The 23,357-nt window shown below is 46.4% G+C and overlaps 2 protein-coding genes across 3 annotated transcripts in view; one reads left to right on the top strand and one right to left on the bottom strand.

The window, feature by feature from the left end:
• COL6A6 (collagen type VI alpha 6 chain) overlaps window positions 1-13,627 on the top strand; it is a 163,851-nt gene extending 150,224 nt beyond the window's left edge. The window contains exons 36-37 of the mRNA XM_055416583.2: window positions 3,100-3,196; window positions 13,266-13,627. Of these exons, the coding sequence (XP_055272558.2) occupies window positions 3,100-3,196; window positions 13,266-13,482 (314 nt within the window). The 3' untranslated portion in view covers window positions 13,483-13,627. The remainder of the gene's footprint in view (window positions 1-3,099; window positions 3,197-13,265) is intronic.
• A 2,939-nt stretch (window positions 13,628-16,566) lies between these two features.
• The window catches only part of PIK3R4 (phosphoinositide-3-kinase regulatory subunit 4), a 76,497-nt gene continuing 69,706 nt past the window's right edge, over window positions 16,567-23,357 (bottom strand). For both annotated transcript variants that reach the window (XM_088835193.1, XM_055416555.2), the window contains exons 16-20: window positions 22,673-22,804; window positions 19,056-19,156; window positions 18,374-18,462; window positions 17,967-18,075; window positions 16,567-17,141 (exon numbers count right to left, since the gene is read on the bottom strand). In XM_088835193.1, coding sequence (XP_088691319.1) covers window positions 16,971-17,141; window positions 17,967-18,075; window positions 18,374-18,462; window positions 19,056-19,156; window positions 22,673-22,804 — 602 coding nt within the window. In that variant the 3' untranslated portion in view covers window positions 16,567-16,970. The remainder of the gene's footprint in view (window positions 17,142-17,966; window positions 18,076-18,373; window positions 18,463-19,055; window positions 19,157-22,672; window positions 22,805-23,357) is intronic.

The raw sequence follows: 23,357 nt of genomic DNA, 5'->3' as shown, positions 1-23,357 counted from the left end.
CTATGGAGAAGCAATCATAACAAACAGCTACTCACACATCTGTCTGGAGGGAATAGCTTAGTCTGGGAGTGTGAAGTCACAGCCGGGTTACTAGTTACGAAGTAGAAGCCCCTGCCATATAACATTATCACGCTGCCCTTTGATGGAAAGTTTGACCAGTTAACACTCCGAGAGAGAGCTAGAGAAAACTTCAACAATCCTTGGCTTTGCTTTTACAAGTTCTAAAGGCAGAGTTCGAAGTTTTAGGAGGCACCACTTTACATGTCAGAATGAAAGATGCATCCTTGCAAAACTTTCTTTGCTTTGTTAATGGCTTTTTATGACCCCAGTAGTTAGTGTAACTGTTGCCCATAAAAAAAGAAACGTGGGTTATATTTCTTGGCAGGAGTTTGTCTCGAAAGTATTCAATTCATTTTGAATGCAGCAGGATGGATGCAGAGAAGCCTTGTCCTGATATGGCTATGGAGGTCAAAAAGCAGTCAGACTTCTGATCATTTTACTTTTGGAGTTCAGATGAGGGAAAGTGAACACACAGGCTGAAGGACACCCGGTGCCACATCCTGTGTCTCAGACTTGTCCCTGACAATCACCGTGAGACCAGCTAAGGCTGCAAAGACCCTGACTGATCAGGGCCGCTGAGGTCTGAGGGGCCTTGGGAAATGGTCGGTGGGGCTGATGTCGTGTCCTCGAGTTCTCTGCTACTCTAGGTGTGAGTCTAGGACCAACGTGCCAGTAGCTCCTGGGAGCTTGTGAAAAATGCGGACTCTCCCGCCCCACCCCGGACATTTTGTTCCAGAATCTGCATTTTATCAAGATCCCCAGTGATTCCTATATACATTATATGGTTTGAGAAACTGATACACAAGCCATATGCGCCTGGAATAAAATTTCTGTGGGTGGGCTCTGGAATAGGAGCCAGAAAGAAGAGCTGGGAAAATGAGGGGAAAAAAGAGTAAGTGAAGGCCAGGGGTCGTTTGGAAAGAAGAACTCATGAGCATTTGTGAGGGTAAACAAAAGGGCACCTTGACACTCAGCCCCTGAAAAGCCCCGGACTCTTGGTTTATTAGCGTTCCCCTCCCCTGCGTCCTTCTCTCTACAAAAGTGTCTCCCGTCCTTACTATCCGGCAACTTGCTGTGGCCTGTGGTGGTTCCAGACCCTGCATTACAAGCATCTGCTGATCCCAAATAAACCCATTTTCATGGAAAAGCAGAACAAAAAACACCTTGAAAGACTGAGAAATTTGTCAAGAGACACTCCTTATAAGGCAAACAAACAGTTGAAAGGAGGTTGAGGTGGAATTTACTTCCCTGGCCCCACAAAATTCTTAGTGGCGTTTCATGGTAACTAGTCAAACTGAACGATGAGATAAATGACATGCTCACCACCACCCAGGGCAAAGGGAGGAGACACTTTAAGAAGGATTCCTTGGGGTGAGTGAGAAATATATAAATTGTTGTGAAAAGCTATAGTCATGACACCACTTTTCTAAAAAGTATCTAGAAATCTCCCACATTTAAACTGTAGCTTTCAAAGTACAAAAAGTTGAAAAGACTTTGACATTCAGTTCAGTTGCTCAGTTGTGTCTGACTCTTAGTGACCCCATGGACTGCAGCACGCCAGGCCTCCCTGTCCATCACCAACTCCCAGAGCTTGCTCAAACTCATGTCCATTGATTTGGTGATGCCATCCAGCCATCTCATCCTCTGTCGTCCCCTTCTCCTCCTGCCTTCAGTCTTACCCAGCATCAGGGTCTTCTCCAGTGAGTCAGTTCTTCGCATTAGATGGCCAAAGTATGACTTTGACATAATCATATTCAATCCCACGTCCTCCATTCAGAGCAGGCCCCCAGACCCACACGCACCTCTTCACCATTAACACAGATGTAGGGGCTTCTCAGGTGGCTCAGGGGTAGAGAATCCACCTGCCAATGCAGGAAATGCAGGATATGTGGGTTCGATCCCCGGGTTGGGAAGATCCCCCGGAGGCAGAAACGGCAACCCACTCCAGTAGTCTTGCCTGAAAACTCCCATGGACAGAGGACAGGCTCCAGTCCACGGGGTCACAAAGAGTCAAACACGACTGAGCAAATAGGCACACGGCACATTAGGTACCTGCTTTGAGCCCCTGACTGTTGAGGGGTGGGGTATCAAGAAGGGACCAAAAAGATCTGGTCCCAACCCTCCCAGGCATGCCCATCCACTCCCTCTCTAAGTAACTCCTGTTTATCACACTACGGTGACAGAAGTGGCTACCAGACACAATTCACATCAGAACAGACATCTTTCCTAACCAAAACTACTACTGATGCTTTGAGTGAAGACAGATAACTAAAATCAGATGCGCACAAAGAAAACATCCCAATCTTGGCTGTTCAGTCGAGAAGCACGCAGCTCAGTCTGCAACAGCAGCTCAGGAGATGGTGCTGGCTCACAGCCCAGGACCAGCTTGCAACTTACGGTGACCCAGGATCACCAGGAAGAGGTTTAATCATGTTTAACATACAATTAAATTGAAGGCTTCAAGGAAACAAATAATGCAGTTTTCAAAGTTTCTCATTAAAAAAGGCTTTTTAATGTTTTAAATGGTATTGGAAGAAGCATGCTTTAATATCATGAAAAAATAATATATTTCAGATGAAATGAATCATAAATGAATTAAACCCAAAATGGACTGCAGATACTGTTGTTGCTAATGATACAGAGAACGTAAAGGGAATATCCTTTTCCCTTTGCAATTTGGCATTTCGAAGGAGCAAATAAAAAATAACTATTCTGATTAGTTCAGGTCAGTTAGAGGCCAGACTCAGGATGGGCTCGTGATTTCTCCTCTAATGTTTAATGGACTTTGGCAGCTAACAGCATCTTATTGAAAAGTAAGTTGAATTCTCTACTTATACATTTGGCAGTCGTGAATTTTCTCAACCTATTTCTGAGAGCCCGGTGAGAAATCTGCTTTCTTCTCATATGGCCACCCTACTTGGTGTCTTCCTTTCATGGATGCTGAGTACAGTGATGTGATGCTCTGCACGCAAAGCAGATTGCTGTCTCGTTAATTGCTGTGAATAAGAGTCTCCTCACAGGCGTTCTTTTTCTTCCTAGGTGCAATCAACAAATATCCACCAATAAATATCAAAGCAAAGTGCAACAGACTCAGCTCTGCGGATCCACAGCCGCCCCCACTCCAGCTCATGCGAAGGTATTAACCCGCTTGGTATTTACGTGAACGACAAGTGTGCCACCCTCTTCTCCCTCCTTCTTTTCTCTATGCTGTTTGGACAAAATCCATCACTATGTGACAAGAAGGTATAAGTTGAGGGAACAAGAGATAATACAAAATGCCAGGTTGATCTGAAAACAGAGTTGTTTAAAATAGAAAATTTAATTGTTGAACTGAAACAACGAATGGGATACCCCAGTGGCAATGAGCATGCCAAATAACCAGATCTTGGTTTCTAAGTTTCATTCCCATTGAAAGGAATCAGGGTTTCTTCCAGAAACAACTAATCCTAGGCTGTAACAGGGAAAGTACAATGCGAGCCTGGAACATTCGTTATGTCAGAAAGCAAGAAAGTAGCAAAAAAATAAAATAAAATAACAGTCATGTCAAAAGGGCAAATGAGTTGTCTTGAAAGGGTTTACCACTGGCAGGATTTTGGACTATTTGACCATCAGAAAGAATAATGATGGTCATGGATTACAACACTGAATTTTAAAAATCTGCAGCTCTATGTAGAGATCCAAAAAGAGAGGAGGGGAGGAAACGTTCTTTTCTTATACAAGTATGCTAGCGGATAAATGTACAAGAAGTGGTAGAAATAGAAAACCACGAGCTTGTAATCCCTGCTATAATAACTGTCAGGCAAGAATCCAGGAATGCTAAACCCAGCCCCAGAGAAGCCCTCCACACTTACTAGTTACAAACCAGGGAAGGTACCCTTTCCTGCTGAGGTCTGGCCACACCCTCTGTGACCAGGATCTGACACTATGTATCTCCTGAGGGGAGGCAGGGGAGACGCAGTGTCAAATGTGGGATTCTGGCTGGAGCGTTCGACCAAAGTCACATAATGAGGGACAAGGCCAGAACGTGGACCATCCTTCAAAACAGCTGACCTGCATTCTTTCTAGGGGTCAACGCCATGAACAGCAGAGGGATGTGGGTAATGTCCTAGGGTGGGAGAGACTACAGACAAAATGGCCAAGTGGGGTAGTTGGATCCTAGAGCAGAAAAAAGAAAAAAGCCTATATTAACGACATTTGGAGAAATGGCAACCCACTCCAGTATTCTTGCCAGGAAAAACCTGTGGACCGAGAAGCCTGTCGGGCTACAGGCCATGGGGTCACAGAGAGTTGGACACAACTGAGTGGCTGAGCAAACATAACTGGGGAAACTTGAGTATGAAAATATGTTGGTGATATTATTAATTTACGTGAATTTACTTAGGCGTGGTGACAGTGTATGTTTGTATAAGAGAATGTCTTTGTTCTTGAGAGAGGTATGTTGGAAAGTATTTAAGAGTAACACTCATGATGGCTACAACCTACTTTTAGATGGTTTCATAAAAAGAAGCCAAGTGTGTGTGTATGCATATATAAGCATATATGCATATATGTGTGTGTGTGTGTGTGTGTGTAAGGAGTATGACAAGGCTGTATATTGTCACCCTGCTTATTTAACTTCTGCACAGAGTACATCATGCAAAATACCAGACGATGATCACAAGCTAGAATCAAGACTGCTGGGAAAAATATCAACAACCTCAGATAGGCAGTTAATAATGATTCTCATGGCAGAAAGTGAAGAGGCACTAAAGAGCCTCCTGATAAGGGTGGAGGAGAGTGAAAAAGCTGGCTTGAAACTCAACATTCAGAAAACTAAGATCATGGCATCCAGTCCCATCACTTCATGGCAAATAGATGGGGGAAAAGTGGAAGCAGTGACGGATTTTCTTTCCTTGGGCTCCAAAATCACTGTAGATGGTGACTACAGCCATGAAATTAAGACGCTTGCTCCTTGGAAGGAAAGCTATGACAAACCAAGACAGCATATTAAAAAGCAGAGACATCACCTTGCCAGCGGAAGTCTACATAGTCAGTGCTATGTTTTTTCCAATAGTCATGTACAGATGTGAGAGTTGGACCATAAAGAAGGCTGAGCACTGAAGAATTGATGCTTTTGAACTATGGTGCTGAAAAAGACTCTTGAGAGTCTCTTGGACAGCAAGATCAGTCAATCCTAAACGAAATCAACCCTGAATATTCATTGGAAGGTCTGTTGTTGAAGCTCCAATACTTTGGCCTTGTGATATGAAAGCTGACTCACTGGAAAAGACTCTGATGCTGGGAAAGATTGAGGACAGGAGGATCAGATGGTTGGATAGCATCACCGACTCAATGGTCACGAATCTGAGCAAACTCTAGGAGACAGTGGAGGACATGCTACAGTCCCTGGGGTCGCAGAGAGTCAGACACAATTTAGCAAGTGAACAACAACGAAATGTATGTGTGAACACACACAGGGCAGCAGGGTGATGATGGGTGGGAAAACCATTTAGATGAAAGATACACTGGCATTTACCCATGGTCCTCGGTTCTTTACAATATTCTGCAAATTTGACCATTTTCAAAATAAAAAGACAACCTGTAAAATTCAATGGCTGGATTAAACAGAGCAATAGACACATCTGAAGAGAAACACAAAGAACTGGAAAATAAAGCTAAAGAAATTGTTCAGAATGCAGCAGGTGAAGCCATCACAGTGAGAAGCCTCCAACGAAGAGTAGCCCCTGCTTGCCACAGCCAGGGAAAGCCCACTCAAAAAAGCAACAAAGACCCAGCGTAGCCAAAAAAAAGTCAAATAAAAAAGAAATTATGACAGACATGAATTAAAAGATGAAACAAATGCAAGGTGTAACGGGCAGGATAAATAGAAAAAGAAATAACAGAATGGTGCAGGGGAATGCAGAACAGCAGGATGAAGAAAACGTAAAAGCAGCCAGAAAGCGCAGATGCACAGAGAAACTACGATCAGGCCGACAGCTGAATAGTCAGGAGCAGCAGCAGAAGCCACAGAACTATTGCGAACCTTCTATGTAATGGAAGGAAAATTTTGCCAACTGAGAAAAACTGCCTTTCAGTATTTTTAACAGAAGAAAAACAAGTTGTACTGACTGTAAATGTGTGTTGATAAATATTTATTATTTATCAATAGACGTGAGAAAAGATACCGAACAATGCAATTATCATTCGGTTATTGAAAAATGAAGCTTTGAGCTTCAATGCAGTGAGGGAAAGTGGAATGAAAACAAATAGTATAATAGTTTTAAAATAAAAAACGCAAGAAAGGAAGAAATAGAAGTAGTCAGCACGAAGTAAGAGTAGAATCCAATCCACTCCTGCCCGTCAGCGATCACGGTAAAAATGCACAGACTAAGCAGGCCGGTTAGAGTTAGTAGATTTAAGACAAAAGAAAATCCAACTAGACCTGTTTTTAAGGTAAGGACAAGCTACAAGGTAAGGGCATGGGAAAGCTGAAAGTAAACTTACGGAAAAAAGTATAGTAGGCAAATATTTTAAAAAGAGAACTGAAATAACCTTATATCCAATAAAATATACTCATTTTTTTATTTTATTGAAGTATAGTTGATTTACAATGTTGTGTTAGTTTCTAAGTGAAGTCAGTCAGATAAAATATACTTCTAAACAAAACCATTTTGTATGGATAGAGTACATGATCACTCAGTTCAGTTCAGTTCAGTTCAGTCGCTCGGTCGTGTCCGACTCTTTGAGACCCCATGAATCACAGCACGCCAGGCCTCCCTGTCCATCACCAACTCCCAGAGTTCACTCAAACTCATGTCCATGATAAAGTGTTTAATTCATGATGAAGATATAACGATTCTAAATTTATATGAGGGGCTTCCCTGGTGGTTCAGACGGTAAAGACTCTGCCTGCAATGCAGGAGACCTGGGTTCAATTCCTGTATCTGGGAGATCCCCTGGAGAAGGAAATGGCAACCCACTCCAGTATTCTTGCCTGGAGAATCCCATGGACAGAGAAGTCTGGTGGGCTACAGTCCATGGGGTCGCAGAGTCAGACACGACTAAGTGATTATAACACTTTCATAAAGTAATACTAAAGTATACAAAGTGAAAATTGAAAAGGGAGTAGTTGCCATTAAAATATCATCAGAGTTGCAGATTTTAGTACATCAGTTTGAATAGTTAGGTCAAGCAGACAAAAATTAAAGTGATTTCATCATAAGTAACAAGCTTGAATAGACTCATAGAGAATTCTGCACAGAAAAATGAGACATTCTTCTGAACAAATGGAATATTAATGACTCTCCATCAGGGCAGAGAGTGTACAGATGTCTATTGTGCAGTTTTATTTATAAAGCAACTATCAACAAACCTCTAAGAACTGGCTTCATACAGTCCAAATTGATCACAATTAATTTAGAAATTGTAGAAATGTAGAAATTCATACATGCAATATTTTCATAGTCCATATATTTTTAAATCAAAATCACATTTCTAAATAACTAATGAAAAAATTCATAGTAAAACTTAGAAATATTGTTAGAACTACACAATAATCAAAATACTACATGCCAAAATGTGTGGGATGCTTGCTTCAGAATTCGTATTTTAGCGAAGTTCATAGTTTTAATTCTTGGGTTAGGGAAATTTCTTTGACACACAACGTTATATTAGTTCCAGGTGTACAACACAGAGATTCCACATTTATATACATTACTAGATGGTCACCATGATAAGTCTAGCTGTCCTCTGTCACCACTTAAGATTGTATTATTGACTATAGCCCATACTCTGCATGCTGCATCCCCATGACTTCTTTATAACTACAAGTTTGTGCCTCTTAATCCCCTCCACCTGTTTTGCCCATTCTCCCACACGCCCTCCTGTCTAGCAACCACCACTTCACGTTGATGAATCTGTTTCTGGGTTTTTTGTTCATTTGCTTTGCTTTTTGGATTCCACATGTAAGTGAAATCATATGGTATCTGCCTTTGTCTATCTGACATTTTATACTTAGCGTAATACTCTCTAGGTCCATCCATTTTACAAATGGCCAGATTTCTTTCTTGTTGTTGCTGAGTAATATTCCACTGTGTATAAGTTCCACATCTTTTCTCTTCATCTGTTGATGGACACTTAGGTTGCTTCCGTATCTTGGGTATTGTATAGAGTGCTGCAGTGAACATACATTAGGGTTCTCATCTTCTTCAGGAAAATACCCAAAAGTGAAATTGCTGGATCATATGGTGGTTCTATTTTTAATTTTTTGAGGAACCTCCATACACTTTTTCATGGTATGTTAGGGAATCTTTTAAACTCTGAAAGCTAATGAGCTAGACATTGCTCTTAAGATGTAATAGAAAATATATACTAAAAAAATTCAATAACAAGGTCCCGCTGTATAGCGCAAAGAACTACATTCAATACCCTATGATATTGGATGGAAAGGAATCCAATGGAAAGGAGTATTTTAAAAAAGAATGTGTGTGTGTGTGTGTGTAACTAAATCACTTTGCTCTATGCCAGAAATTAACACAACATTATAAATCAACTATACTTCAATTAAAAACTGTTTAAGTACTTCAGTAAAAAATACTTCAATAAAAAAAACAGAAACACAACTTTGTAAATTAACTATACTTCAACTTTTTTAAAGATGTAAAAATGTAATTTAAAAGTAATTTTAAAAAATTTAAAGTGTTATAGGGTAAAAACAGAAATACTCAAAGAATGGAATGAGAGTAGAACTTTTTAAAATATCTTAATTAAAAAAATTGCCAGCAACAAAGGCAAAAACTAGTTATTTTAAAACAATAATACACATATAGATCATATCCTTTTCATGGACAAATATTACTTATTTTTTAAATTAGAAATAATTGAAATCAAGCAGTTAGGAGAGTGAATTTTTTGTTTGCTTGTTTCAGTGTAAATCACACTGTACTAACACACATGTTCCCCACGTACAGCTGAAGTCAGAGTGCCCCAGTCTGAGGCTGAGACAGACACCTGAGTGTGGCTTCTCTCGCTGTGCAGAGGGTGCGTCCCCGTGCGGTGATGGGCCGGAGAGCCCTCCCGATTCGGCTGCAGAAGCTGCAAGAAGCCTCTGCCTGGAGGCTTCTCACCTTGCTGGGAGGCAGGGGAACTGTCCAGCAGCAAACGCTTCTGAAGTCAGGTTCAGTAAGCCGGCGCGGTCAGTCGGGAGGGGCAGGGCTCCCCCTGCTGTGGTGTCTGGCAGTGTGGAAAGGGCCTTTGAGTTTGCATGTACATCAGGCTTCATATATTATAAAGAGCTGCAAGGCACATGCGGGAGCCAGCCTATCATTTTTGGAAAACCTTCCTACCCTGCATTTCTTCCTGCTTCTGCACTTTGCCCTAAGATATGTTCAGTTCAGCTGCTCAGTCGTGTCCGACTCTTTGTGACCCCATGGACTGCAGCACGCCAGGCCTCCCTGTCCATCACCAACAACCAGAGTCCCCTCAAACTCATGTTCACTGAATCGGTGATGCCATCCAACCATCTCGTCCTCTGTCGTCCCCTGCTCGGATTCTCCTGCATACTTGGAAGGGTGAGATGTCAGGAAACGCCGGAGTGTATGGAGGAGAGAAATCCACACTGCTGTTGGTGATTCCCTGACAGTGTATTCGACCAAGACTCCCCGCGTGTTTCCTAAGTCATCAAAGACCGTAATAAAAGGTAACAAGCCACACGGCTGCTTCTGAAACTCCCTGCCTGAGCCTTTCAAGAACTGGGCACATGCAACTGAGGGAGACAAGAATGCCTGGGAGAAAGAGGCCTGGCTACCAGGATGACTTCCTTTGCCCTCAGAATGACTTGCATCAGAAGTAGGTCATTCCACTGTCAAGATTCTGAGAAATACAGATAGAGGCTGGTCCTTATCCAATGGGGGAAAAAAAAAAGCCATTGAACCAAATCACAAGCAACCAAGGAAGTGGATGCCCATGAGGGAGAGACTGCAGGGCAGCCTCTACATAAGCACCTATATCCACTCAGACAATGTTTGTCTAGGCAGGCAAGCACTCCTGCCAGACTTGGAAGCGATGGCAGGCCAGAACCACAACAACTGAACTGTTAAAATGGACACGGTTACCAGTGCCATGTGACTACATGTCTGTTGTAATTCTGATTTCCAAAGTGTGTTTTCTAGATGCACAAAATGTGTAAGATGAAAAGAATTCTTGAAATAAAAGCCATCTTGCCATTTTCCACTCCACTGCATCCCATCAACTAATAAACGCAGCTTGACTGATTGGTTGCCTGCATAATTGAAGGAATCTGTGATCACAGAGGAATGAAATCTGCAATTAGTCCCACCCATTTTTCTTTCCCAAGTTTTACTGGGGCTGGACACAACTGCAAAATGAACGGACAGTATTTCACTGCTGTTTCTTCACCTTGACTACATGCTGTTGACGTTACCCACCAGCGGAGGAGCCTCTGAACATCGAGTGAGAGAAAGAAAATCAGGAAGTCTATGATTCCTGGAAGAATCAAATGATTCTTATCGAGCGCTTAACCGACTACAAACTCTATATATGGTACAGTGGGAAAGATGGAAGATTCAGAGATACAGTGTTCATTATGGTCGACCCTATTAAAAATAGAAATATTTGAGGGGGGAAAAGTAGCATCACAATGCTGCACAAGGAATTTGACTTTTTCTTGACAGAGAGGGAGGAGGAAGACAAAGAGCTAAATTTGCTGTGAAAGGATGCGTGCAGAGGGAGAGGACGAGGCTGGAGGGGAGAAGGCAGCGTGGGCAAGGGAAGCTCAAGCGCGGAAACAGTGTGTCCCAGGCCTGAGACGACGTCCCCACACCATCGCGAGGCCACGGTTTGTGCATACACACAGTTACCACTTCGGAGGATTTGAGCTCGTGACGTTTAGTCTGGAAGTTAACAAGAAAATGAGGCTTCTCTGATAGCTCCGTTGGTAAAGAATCCGCCTGCAACGCAGGAGACCCTGGTTTGATTCCGAGGTCAGGAAGATCCGCTGGAGAAGGGATAGGCTACCCACTCCAGTATTCTTGGGCTTCCCCTGTGGCTCAGCTGGTAAAGAATCTGCCTGCAATGAGGGAGACCTGGGTTCGATCCCTGGGTTGGGAAGATCCCCTGGAGAAGGGAAAGGCTACCCACTCCAGTGTCTGGTCTGGAGAATTCCATGGACCGTATAGTCCATGGGGTTGCAAAGAGTTGGACACGACTGAGCAACTTTCACTTTCACAAGAAAATATAGAGAAAAACACAACAGGGGAAGGTGTGAGGAAATTATGCCAGGGCTGCTATTCTCGGTGACTGAAGGAGCTTGTCAGTCAACATCGCACAATCGTGAGCGCACGACAGAAGCCCAGACACACTGTACACGAGGGGCAGCAGCCTCGGGGTCTGTGTTCCAGGGCTTCTCTGTTGGTCTGAGGTCTCCCTTACCCCTAGCCCTCGCTACAGATGAAAGAAAACGCGGTGAGTGCGTGAGAGAGAGAGGGGACAGCAAGATAACTTTATGTCCTTTACTGACTCATTTTCTCAATCACGACGCTTCTGTGAGAGATGGGAGTGACAGCTGGACAAAGCAGAAAGACCCAAACGCAGAGGAAGGCACTGTGGTGAATGTGAATGGCTGCCGCCGTCCTCCTGGTCTCATCTTGGAGTTCTTATGTATGACTCTTCCGCAATCAAAACGCAGCTAGCCTCTCTGATGCCACCAGGCCCCTCTCATTTTTAATTTAACAGTATTTATGGAGAGCTCATAGCTTCCCATCTTCCGTCCCTGGCCACCTGCCCTCCTGCGGCCCTGCACCCGTGTATCCAGGTCTTCTGACAGTATGACGTTCATCATTTCACATTCTTATTCCAAGTATCGTCAGTCCTCTGTAGTTTCCTGGGTAAAAACCTAGTTTCACGGAAGTAAAACAGGACTCTTATTCTCAGAAGAATCCAGCTGTAGCCTCAGCTCTGCCTCCCATGAGCTCCATACTCATGTCGAGGCAGCTGACACCTTGGGGCTTTGTCACTCACAGCTTTGGTGGGTTTTTATTCTCTTTCCACCTGAAGAAACAAGGATCCCTCTAGTTAACTGAGCTGCTCAGCTAATAACTAGAGGACCTAGAGTACAAGAATGTCTCAGGACCCACGGCTCTTTCCACGGCCTCCCTGTAAGATAAGGTCTAACAGCTTCCTTTTCACGCTGTCCACTTCCGTTGCCACCAGCTTCCAACTAAATGAGACTAAAAATTCACTTCCTCTTCACACTACACACATTTCAAGTGCTCGGCTGCACGTGGGACAGTGGCTGCCGTGCCGGCCAGTGCAGCCCACGGGACCTTTCCAGCGGCACAGAATGCTCGACGGGACAGGCGAGGGCCTGGTCAGCAGCACGCGGCTTCTGGCCTCCCCGACTCGCCAGTCTGGCCTTCAAGGCCTCTCCGAGTCTGACCCTCACTCCACCTTTTTGCTGGACTACTCTTGACTCCCAACCAAACGCCTGCGCGCCTGCCAGACTGGGCGCTAGGTCTGTATCCCCTGCCGTCCCCAACAGCGCTTTTGTTAGAGCGTGAACATGTGGATGGCTGGGTGACGGACAGCGGGAGGGAGATGGGAGGAGAGAAGGCGGAAGGGAGAGGAAGTCACCCATGCTTTCCCTGCATCGGTACTGACAGCTGTGTGTGCTAAGCACTCCTCTGGTTTCCGGGGGTAACTCTAGTGACCAGATACGGCTTCATGACACTTTCCACCTGGGAGGGAGGGAGGGCGGGGAAATCACAGAGAAGCTTACATGTAAATACTCAGACAGTGGTTAAGTGTTAGGAAAAAAGTAAGAGTGTGTAGTGCTGAGTGTCTGGGACGGGAAAACTATACATATGCTGGTCTCTAACGAGGTACCATTATTACTCAGAACCAAAAGCTGAGTAAACAGGAGCCAATCATGAAGTTCTGGGTAGAAGATGATCCGTGAAGAAGAAACACTGCTGTTAAAACCACACTTTTGGGTGCTTTGACATGGTATCTTATTCACCCGCTTCTGATACACCTGTGCAGTGTAAATTCCCAACTGAATCATCTTCATACGTTTATACCTGTATCCTACTGAAGAAGGATAAAGCAAAGAATGGGTACACGATTGTTTAGAAAGACAGGTTAATACCGAGTCTGCTCCAGCTGACATGGTAATGTTTATCTTCTGCTGTTTCTCTTCTTTCACTGCGTAGCTTTGTTCCTGGGCCACACAGAACCCTCAAAGAAGATGCATTGCAGAAGGCGAAGTTCTTTCAATACAAAAATTACTTCTCAAGAATAGCAAGAGGCGGCAGAGATGATACTGTTCAAAATTTCACCAGAAACATAGTCCATGTCTTTGAAAATGGAAAAAGGGTGATAAAAGCGGCTCCCAAACAACATGACAAAGGAAGTGCTCAGAGAGTTTAACCTCAGGGAGCATGGTAAGACTCTGGGCTCAAATAACTGCATTCATAGTCACAACGTCGGGCAACTTTACTTGCGTTTCCCCCTGCATCTGAGGTCCAGTCTGAACATGCCACGGGTGGTGGGTCACCGTGTAACTTGACCCCTGGCACTCATTGGTAGTAAGATGTATCTTGTCCATTTATTTGACCATTCCTGATAATTCTAGCACTCAAGAGACTGGTATGTTCAAGAACTGTTATCATCGAAAGACAGAAGAATAAAAGGAGTGTTTGAAGTCTCACGGAGATACAAGTTGAAGATAAACGTTCTGTCACACATACGTGTGTACACAGGCCAGTGCGCGTGCTTTTGAAATTGCAGGTCTCCATCTGGTCCACCTTCTACAGGCTGAGTCTTGCTTCTCAGCTTAGGACTGATTAATTCTCACCTATTTAGCCAAAGGTTAATGTTTACGGAAATCTCAGCAACAACCCTAGAAACTGATGCTATCTGTATGCGTGACTTTGAAACTCTGACCCTCCACAATCCCATCTGAACCCGCCTGTCCGTCTCTGACGGACTGCATCTCCGATGAGCTTGTGCTGGCAGCTTTCCTCACCTTGTGTAGTCGCTGGCTTGGACAGAAGCAGAGGGTAACTTCCCAGCTCCAAATCCTCTTTAAACTCGCTGAAACACTCCTATTTGCTCAGAACATAAATTAAGTAGACCTTGTGCCAGCCCATTTCGATAGGACTTTTCTTCTTTCCCATTACTGTCATTATTATTATTTTAAATAACCTATGTATGCTTAGGCAAGAACAGCAAAGACAGCACGTGGTGGGTGAAGCCCTGCATTACCTATCAGGTAGCTCCTTTGTTAATCGTGAGCAGCACCCAAGAGCAGGCGGAGGTCTAAGAAGGGCTTAAGTGCACACTGAGTTTGGAAAAGACAAAGGTGCCCTTGTCCTCATCTGCAGACTCGTATGGGGAGGCGGCAGGGGAAACGCAGAGAGATCATTGTGAGGTCTTCAGAGTGCGTCTCCGGTGGCTCCTTCTTCCCACTCCCACCCAGAGCACACACCGAATTTTCAATCAACTAAGTAAACACTGAAGGAGCAGTACTCGGTTTAGACATAATGTTAAGTTCTAAGAGCCTGCTCCACAGCTGGTCGCAGGAGCCGGGCCGCCTAGACGGCCATGGTCTCTGGGGAGAGGGAGGCCCTGCAAGGGTGGGTGATGCACACGGCTAGGACACGAAGACGGGCAGGGATCCTGACTCTCCTCCCTACACCTCTGCTCACAACACCTGGGGAATAGGACCATCTGCACTGCTTTCTCCAGGTTCCTTCTGCCATCCTTCCCCAGGCAACTCCACAGAAACAGCTCCCAGTGTCTCCAAAGAGCAAGGAGTTAAACCGTTGAATCCACACTCAGGTAACAGAGAAGAATACAGCACATCAGCCCTCTTCGTGTATCCTAAATGGTGCTTAGGGGTTCAGGAAAAACTCAAGGACTGGAAATTGATGAGCAAAATTTAAGAGGTATTTGAATAAAAGGGATTTTTCCTGGTTAACTCTGGATTAAGCAAAAATTCCTTTTCTTGTTGTTTATTGTTGGAAATACTATTAAAATGTTATTTGTCTAGCCTCTCTGTATTGGTAAGTACGCCAAACAAGTATCCTGTTCGTGCTTTGAGATTATTTTAGCATTTTGCGGCATATTTGAAAGCATCATGTAAATATTAAGTTCCTTTAAAAAATATTAATCCCTAATATTCTGTGATTTATGTCTTTCTCTTAAAAGGGCAAGTACCACAAACTATAAATTAAACCCTATTTAAACCAAGAATCACACAAAATAAGCAGTGATGCTCTTGATATAGAAAATCAAATTAACTGACTATAAAGGACAATTTCTTCTATTATCTCTGCACTGAATATGAGTCAATTGTGTTAAAAAACAAACCTATGGATGTCCAAAAGAGATGCAAACTTACTGTGGCAGCAGACAGTAACACTCAGGAACAATTCAACCACCTGGCCTTTTTTAAAGCGGTGGAGGGGGGGAGTGCTCTTTAAGCAGGGAGAGTGAGTCGGGGGAAGACCGGGAGGCAAGCGTGGTAGCTCCTTGGGCCCGCTCTGTTTCTCCCCTTGGGATCTCCAAGTCTGTCCCTCTGTGGCTGGTCTAACGGCTCCAGGCTTGAGGCCCCGTTTCAGCGTAAGCAGATGTCTCAAAAACTTCCCCCAACCTCCTCAGACTCTAAACCTGACTCAGTAGCTAGAAACGCTACCCAGGTGGTCTCAGCAGAGCTTAAGGGAAACGACATGACAGCTGGCGACCCACTGGTGCCAGGCCCAGTCCTGACCTGATGGGCTGCCAGACTGCTTCACTGTTTACGTGTCTGAACACCAAGTGTACTAAACCCTGTACCCTGCAACTGTCAAGTACCATACTAAGTTAGGTACGTAATTACAGACAGTTGAATTTTTGGCGTATTTCTTAAACAAGTATTTTCCCTGGACTCGTATTATCTGTTCAACTTCTAGATTTTACAGACGCATGCTAATTAAGTTCAAATCAAAATATTTGTGAACACCATAAACCCTTTGGCAAGTGGATGGACAGTGAGATATGGATGGAGAAGTTCCTGTGCAGACAATAATCAATAAATTTGAAGGGTTCATTTTAGAGGGGAACACCAAATTTTGGTCTCTTGAAAACATAAATTTTGGCATGCTTTTAACAGCTTAATCTTTTTATTTTTCTCTCTTCGTGCATTTAATAAATAATGCACACTGGATAAAAGCAAGTTGATGGGTCAAGTTTCTGAATTTATAGTGGAAACTATAAAAACAGTCATGATGACCAAGAGACACGTTTCCCTGGAGCCGACACACAGGAGAGCAAGTCTCCAGGGTGAGACGTCGAAGAAGGCCAGCTCTAAAACACAGGGAGAAAGGGTGGGCCAGGGCAGGAAGCACGCCACGGAGCCCGAGGTTCTGGACACAGGCCTGGCGGTGTCACTGAGAGCCTGTGACGCCAGGTCGACGTGCTGCTGAGGTTACTCCTCTGTCCACGGTTACTGCTAAAAACACCAAAGACCCCTTAAGATGCTCGAACACAGTTTATTGGCTGGTTTGAATAGCATTTTTAATAGCAAAAAAAAAAAGAGTTTACATTGTAATAGCTTACAACCAACTTTCAACTGTCTTTTTTTAATACAAAGTAAATTGAGATCACGTAAGTCATTTTAAATTCCTTACCTCTGTGATATATACAGTAAGAAAAGTGCCAGATACTTCTGTCTGGCTAATTCCAGCTGAGACACACGAAAGGACACCAGCAAGTTCCTTAACCACCTGGCATGGGATCAGTTTAATAATCATGAAATAGACATGATTCTGAGAACTAAGCAAAGGAAGCTGCATTCATTCTGTTTTTTAAAAGCACTTTTTCTCGAGTCACAGGGTATTGCTGTGTTTTTACAAATTACACGCATCTCCTGGGCTTCACTTCCACACCTTAACAATGCCGTCCCTAGAGGCAGTCACGATGAAGCCCTGCGTGGTCTGGAAGGTGGCGACGTCCGTGATGATGTCGTGGTGGCCCACGGGCAGGGACTCCGGGCCCCTCCGCGGGCCGTCGTCACTCGGTCCCACCTTCTGCTTGTTCTGAATCTCCTGTGTGGTGGTTAAAAGCAGGAGAAGGCCACAGTCAGAGGCGGGAGCACTGACCGCACCCCTGCTTCTAAGGAGCGCGGCTCTTTGTTTAGGCCGGCCCGGTTCGAAGGGGTCACCGGGGCTTTCACAGAGGCACTGAGCAAGGGCGTCACAGCAGAGTCCACAGTGAGGGCCCAGGCGTCCAGTCAGTGGGCTCCGTGAGCACCACTTACAGCATGGAAACGTACAGACTGGCCGAGAAGCTGTGCGTGTTACCTCTGTCAGCGTAAAGAACAAAGGGGAAGCACTGAGAGGCAGTGACGACTGGGGCTTGGACACACGTACGTGTCAGGAGCTCCAGCCCTCCAGAAGCTCACTGCCACTCGTGATGGAGCGCCGACCACCCCTCACTCGGAGGAACGCCAGCTCCTCTGCGGCCTCTGCCCGACTCAGTAACGCCAGCTCCCGAGCCCCGCTGCCAGGCGTGAGTCCCCGCACTGCTGCTTACTAGCCGGCTGACCTGAGACTCAACCTCGATGTGCTTAACTTTCTCATTTGCAGAAGGAAGATGATAAAGGCACGAAGTTTTCTATAAAGGACCCGGCAAGTGTTGAGAGTGCTCACTTTGACTCATGTACTTAAACATGCACTTTCTATGTTTATTCTACCTTAGTAAACTCAATTTTAAAAATACAGAAAAGTCAAGAGGAAATAAAATTTTTTTAATTCAAAGAAATGCTGCCACTCTTGGCCAAAGCCATTTTTGTCAGCATAAGTCACCATGATATTTATGGCAGTCAGTTTTGCTCCTACAAAAGCTGACAGGGAAATAAAGACTGCTCATACCTGGACGACTTCGGTGCCTTCGATGATCTTCCTGTAGTAGGACACGGACGGGGAACTCGTGCTCCCCGCAATGATGTAGGACCTCTCTGGGTAGGCCAAGTCCCAAAACCTGGGGAGGACGAGAGAGGGGTCAATACATCGCAGGAGGAGATAAGGGACGACTGATCACTGACTGACACTCATCAACGCTGGTGAGCCCTCCTCTGCGTTCAGAAAAGAGATTTCTCTAGAAGGGCCTAAAATCAGTTACAGATGAAGTAGTGGCAGCTGTCCCTGCAGATGAGGATGACTGCAAACACCATGCCGCTGGCATCTGTAATGGACACCGCCCTGTGGTGACACAGTACTCACACACTCTTAATCACCTTCTCCTTTCAAGTGTTGAATGTGAAGTGTCTTCACTGTACCTGATTTTCATGTCTGAGCCCGCTGTTAGCAGGATGGGGTTCCCATCGGCAGGACTACAGTAGAGCCCGTGGACACTGTGAGAAGACGGCTTCAAGGAAATAAAGGAGCAGAGGGTCAAATGTCGCCCGTAAAGATGCAGCCATTTCTAGAGATAAGTCAGCTACCAGCAGTTAAGTGAAGAGACAAGAGACAGATCACATATGTCTTAAATCTTTCTTTGGGAATTTAAAATACATTTGTTCTGTATCACCCTGAATGAAGAAGCAAAGCCTCCTCAGCTTCCTAAAACTCTCCATTTGGAATGAGAAGGATCCCAACTAAAGGACAGAAAAAACTTTCCTACCCTCTGCCCCAACAAAGCAGCTTTAAAAAGTTATGTATGACAGGGTCACGTTCCATTTTTCTAAAGATCTAAGCTTTAATCTTTCCTTTTCTAATTAACCCAGATTCTACTGGGGTTCCAAAGAAACATCACAAACCTTATGGGGCTGGCAACCAGAACACCCACAGAAGCAGATACTGGTAAACCTGGGTAACTGGAAAGCACAGGGCAGCAATGCCCACTTAATACTTACTTAGCAAAAACCAGAACTTAAAGCACAATCCCAAAGCCCAACAAGGATCAAGGCTGGAAAAGACGCCTGACCGCGCTGGGGATGTGGGAGATGCCGCTGGCCTTACCTGTAACTCGGACAGCGGGGGAGCGCTGCTGGCCCAGAGCGTGAACCTTCGGTCGCCCGTCTCCATGTCCCACATGGACACCTCATTGTTGCCCTGGACAGCTGAGGGAGACAGACCAGCGTTACTCGGACGAGGGCTCCGTCCAGTGAGTCCGCGTCCTGGCAGAGGAGGTTGGCCTGCACACGCTTCCATTTGTTCCCCATCCTGTAGGAGATGCTCACGAACACTTTACGTCATGCTGTGACCCTGCCTCCTCACTGAAGTGCAAAAAGTAAATGTTTCTGCTAACCTACTGGTCAGTATTTTACTGATGTCCAGCTGACTGTAGAGAAATGTAGGGTGGAAGGCAAAGCACAAACAGATTCTGCCCTCAAGAAACCTACAGTTTAGCATGAAAGATAAAAATACAAAGCTAAGACAATGAGCACAGGAGAGAGAACGTGAGAGTCCTCGTGCTCTTGAGAAGGAAAGGTCACGTCCGGTGGGCAGATGGAGGCCGCGTCGGGGAGCGCTGTCACTGCGGATCACCGGGGGCCGACAGGACGGCAGGGGTGAAGCACATACACCCGTGTCCGAGTGTCGTGGTCTGACTGGGGCACGTCTGTGACGGGGAGAACGCAGGAAAGGGCAGAGGGAGACGCTGGGGAGCGGTCCCTGCACACCTGAGAGGGGCTTTCTCGAGAGTACCTTTGAGCAGGGTTTTGAGGAGTGACAATACCCCAGCCTCACTTCCTCATCAGTGTTTACTGAACAGACTACGTTTACTGTGAACCAGTCTCTGCCCTAGGTCCTGAGGAAGGGGGCAAATAATGCAAAAAAAAAAAAATCCTTTTCCCAGAACTCACACCCCAGTGGTGACAACAATCCCACACACGCAGAGGCCCTAAAGCAGCAATGTGCCCTCGCTCAAGAAGAAGCTCAGCAAGCCCCCGTGGTTGGAACTGTTTCAGCGCACCGCTGTATGCTCTCACACCCACACCTTTGGAATCTGTCCCTTTGACAGTACGTCCTCCTCAAGTTATCCTGCTTTGGGCATGCCATCTGCTTCCTGCTGGAACCCTGACTGGCCGAGAGGGTCGCTGAGGAAGCAGGAACAGACCCCGTAGAGCCTCTGGGCCACAGTGATGAGCTGGGCTGTTATGTGAGAGGCGCTGGCAGGTATCAAGCAGAAGAAAGAACAGGCTAAGAGGAGGGATTCATTAATAGCAACAAGACACGATGTCATCTGGGCCAGGGGACAGTGGTGCAAACAGTAAAAGGGGGTCGATTCTGGACACACTTTCAGACAGGACATGCAGAGCTGGCTGATGAGCTGGAAGTGGGAAGTGGGATGAAAAAGAAAAAGAACCAAGGACAATGTCAGGAGCTTCAAGCTGAAATGGCTGCCGTTTCCTGGGACGATACTGCAGGCGGAGCAAGCTTGTCCCGGGGGAGGCAGCGGTGGGTGGGGGGCGGGCGGAGAGGAAACCAAGGGTCCGGCTTGGGCAGGTCAAGTTTCAGCTGGCTGTCAGACATCTTAGGGAAGATTTTATTTTCTAATTATTAGATGTCTATTATTAAAAATGATGTTAAGATTTAACAGGAGTGATATAATCTTAGGTGATAATGTTGAACAGTCTTTGCTGACTAAGTTGTTACCCTTCAAAAAATAATGAGCCAAGCTGAACTTGAACAGTAGAAGACCCACAAAATGAGCAGATATCCAGATAAGCAGTTTACTAACTGCTTTCCTTTGCATCAGTTCCCATGTCTTTAAAAACCTATGCCTTTCTCAATACACAGGGAGGTGGAGGTGCTGAAGCAAATCTTCAAAAATCAGTATTATGGAGTAATTTTCTCTTTGTGAGTGACAAAGCACTTCTGTTCTTAACTCTCCTTAATTTTTTAATTAATTTAACTGGAGAATAATTACTCCACAATATTGTGATGGCCTCTGCCAAACAGCAAAGATGTGCCCCACTCCTGCACCCCGCCCCACCCCTCTGGGCTGTCCCAGAGCACAGGCTCTGCTGCTCTGCTCCACGCGTGGGACCTGCACTGTCATCTGCCTCACATACGGCAATACGCACGTTTCAACGGCGCTCTCTCAATCACCCCACCCGCGCCGTCTCCTGCTAAGGCCAGGTCTGTCCTTTACGCCTGTGTCTCCTCTGCTGCCCTGCGTGTAGGACCGCCAGTGCCGTGTCTCCAAATTCCACGCGCGCGCTAGTAGACAGTGCTCGTCTGCATCTTTCTGACTTCACTCTGTGTAACAGGCTCCAGGTTCATCCACCTCATCAGAACTGAAAACTGTGTTCCTTTTCATAGCTGAGCCGTACTCCACTGTGTGTGCCACAGCTTTTAGGGAAGATTTTAAATAGGCAGATATAAAAGCCTGAATAAACTTGGTGCTGTTTTGCCCGGGACTGGATGTGCCCACAGGGAGCCAGCGCAGAAGGATCGAAACTGAGCCCCCGGGCGGCCGCAGAGTGAAGCAGAGAGAGGAGGAAAACACAGATCAGTGAGCGAAAGAACCAAGAGAGTGATGACCTCAAAGTCAGACGAGCAAGTGTTTCAGAGAGGGGGAGTGGTCGACCAAGCAAGCGCCGAGTCCCGTAGCACACAGGATGCGTCATGGCCATGGGGGGCGGCAGCGTGAGCGATCGAGACAGCAGGCGTGCTGGAGACAGACGCAAGGTGACGAGGGGGCGGGGAGAATGGAGGGGACGCGTGGAGAGGAGGGGGCGGGGGGCCTGGCAGGGACGCAAGGTCAGGTGGGGGCGGGGAGAATGGAGGGGACGCGAGGTGAGGAGGGGGCAGGGCCTGCAGGCAAGCGGCCATGAGGAACACAGACTTTAGCGCCACTGCTCACCCAGCGCTCACTGCGCGCCCGACCACATGCATCACACGTGTTCTCTCACATTCTTCCAGCTCTGCTAGACAAGTATTTTTAACCACATTTTACATTTGGCCACCTCATGCGAACAGCTGACTCACTGGAAGAGACTCTGATGCTGGGAGGGATTGGGGGTGGGAGCAGAAGGGGACGACAGAGAATGAGATGGCTGGATGGCATCACCGACTCGATGGACATGAGTTTGAGTGAACTCCGGGAGCTGGTGATGGACAGGGAGGCCTGGCGTGCTGTGATTCATGGGGTCGGAAAGAGTCAGACACGACTAGGCGACTGAACTGAACAGTTGAGAAAAATAAGTTTCAAAGACTTGCCCAAGTTTACTGCCTAAGAATCTATGCAAGAAAATCTGAACAGCCAATAAGAGAAAGGGAGGGAAGCGTGCAAGAAATGCAACAGAAATGGCAGCTGAGAGGGATGACCCCACATTTCCAGCTCAGATTTCCAGGAAGGATGCAACCTGAGCAAGAAACAGGGAACGCAGGAGAAAGAAGACAACGGAAGGGAAGGGTGGGGGGCAGGAATGGATGGCGCTGTGACTGATGGGACTTCGTGAAGCACAATAAATGAGAATGGAGATGAGCTGTCCGCGGCAGGAACTCCCACAGAATCAGAACTGACCACAAAAGCCAGCTTGGCTCACAGGTAGAACTAAAGTCTTAAGGTCATGAACCTGGGCAGCAGGGTCCTCTGCCCCGGGCCCACCAGCCCGCCCGCCTCCTACCTGCGATCACCCAGGACTGGTAGAGCGGGTGCATGGAGAGGCGCCGCACGCGGGCCCGCGAGGGGTGGCAGTGACTGGAGATGGGCAGCTGGAAGCGCATGTCCCAGCACGCCATGGTGCCGCTGCTCGTGCCTGCGAGGGGAGAAGCAGAGACGTGACTGCCGCAGCCTCGGATCAGGGCGATTCCCACCGAGGTGACATTTGACCTGGCTGGCCACGCAAGAAAGAGGCTCTGCTTTCGGGTGGGTGCTGCCCACCCCACCGCTCGGTCCCAAACAGCACCTTAGCCCAAAGGTGCAGAGTACCAGCACAGCGTTACTACAAGCCTAGCAAGTGTGAGACAAGAATGAGCAACTCATTAGTGACCGACAGTAACTGCCAGAGGCGCTGTGAAAAAGCCCAGAAGGCCCAGAGAAGACGTAAGACGCGACGCCTCTGATGCAGCACAGTGCGCAGACTGCCCAAAATACGCAGAGGCGGTTTACCGGCGCTCGGTAACCTCGGTCAGCCCTCAAGCAACAGCAGCTCTGCAGCCGTCCTCAGAGCCAATCTCGGCCACGTGCCCTTTCCTCTGACACCTTCTGGAGACGGGCACGGCTGTCCGAGCACGGGAGACGCCGGGGTGAATGCCTGCATGTGTGCCCACGACGCCTGAAACCCCATGGAGGGAATGCCACCCAACCCA

This window comes from Moschus berezovskii, chromosome 1, assembly GCF_049115385.1.
Source record: "Moschus berezovskii isolate FMDL1 chromosome 1, NW_MosBer_1.0, whole genome shotgun sequence".
Lineage (NCBI taxonomy): Eukaryota > Metazoa > Chordata > Mammalia > Artiodactyla > Moschidae > Moschus > Moschus berezovskii.
Note: the sequence above shows the minus strand (reverse complement) of the source record. Positions and strands in the feature narration are given on the sequence as shown.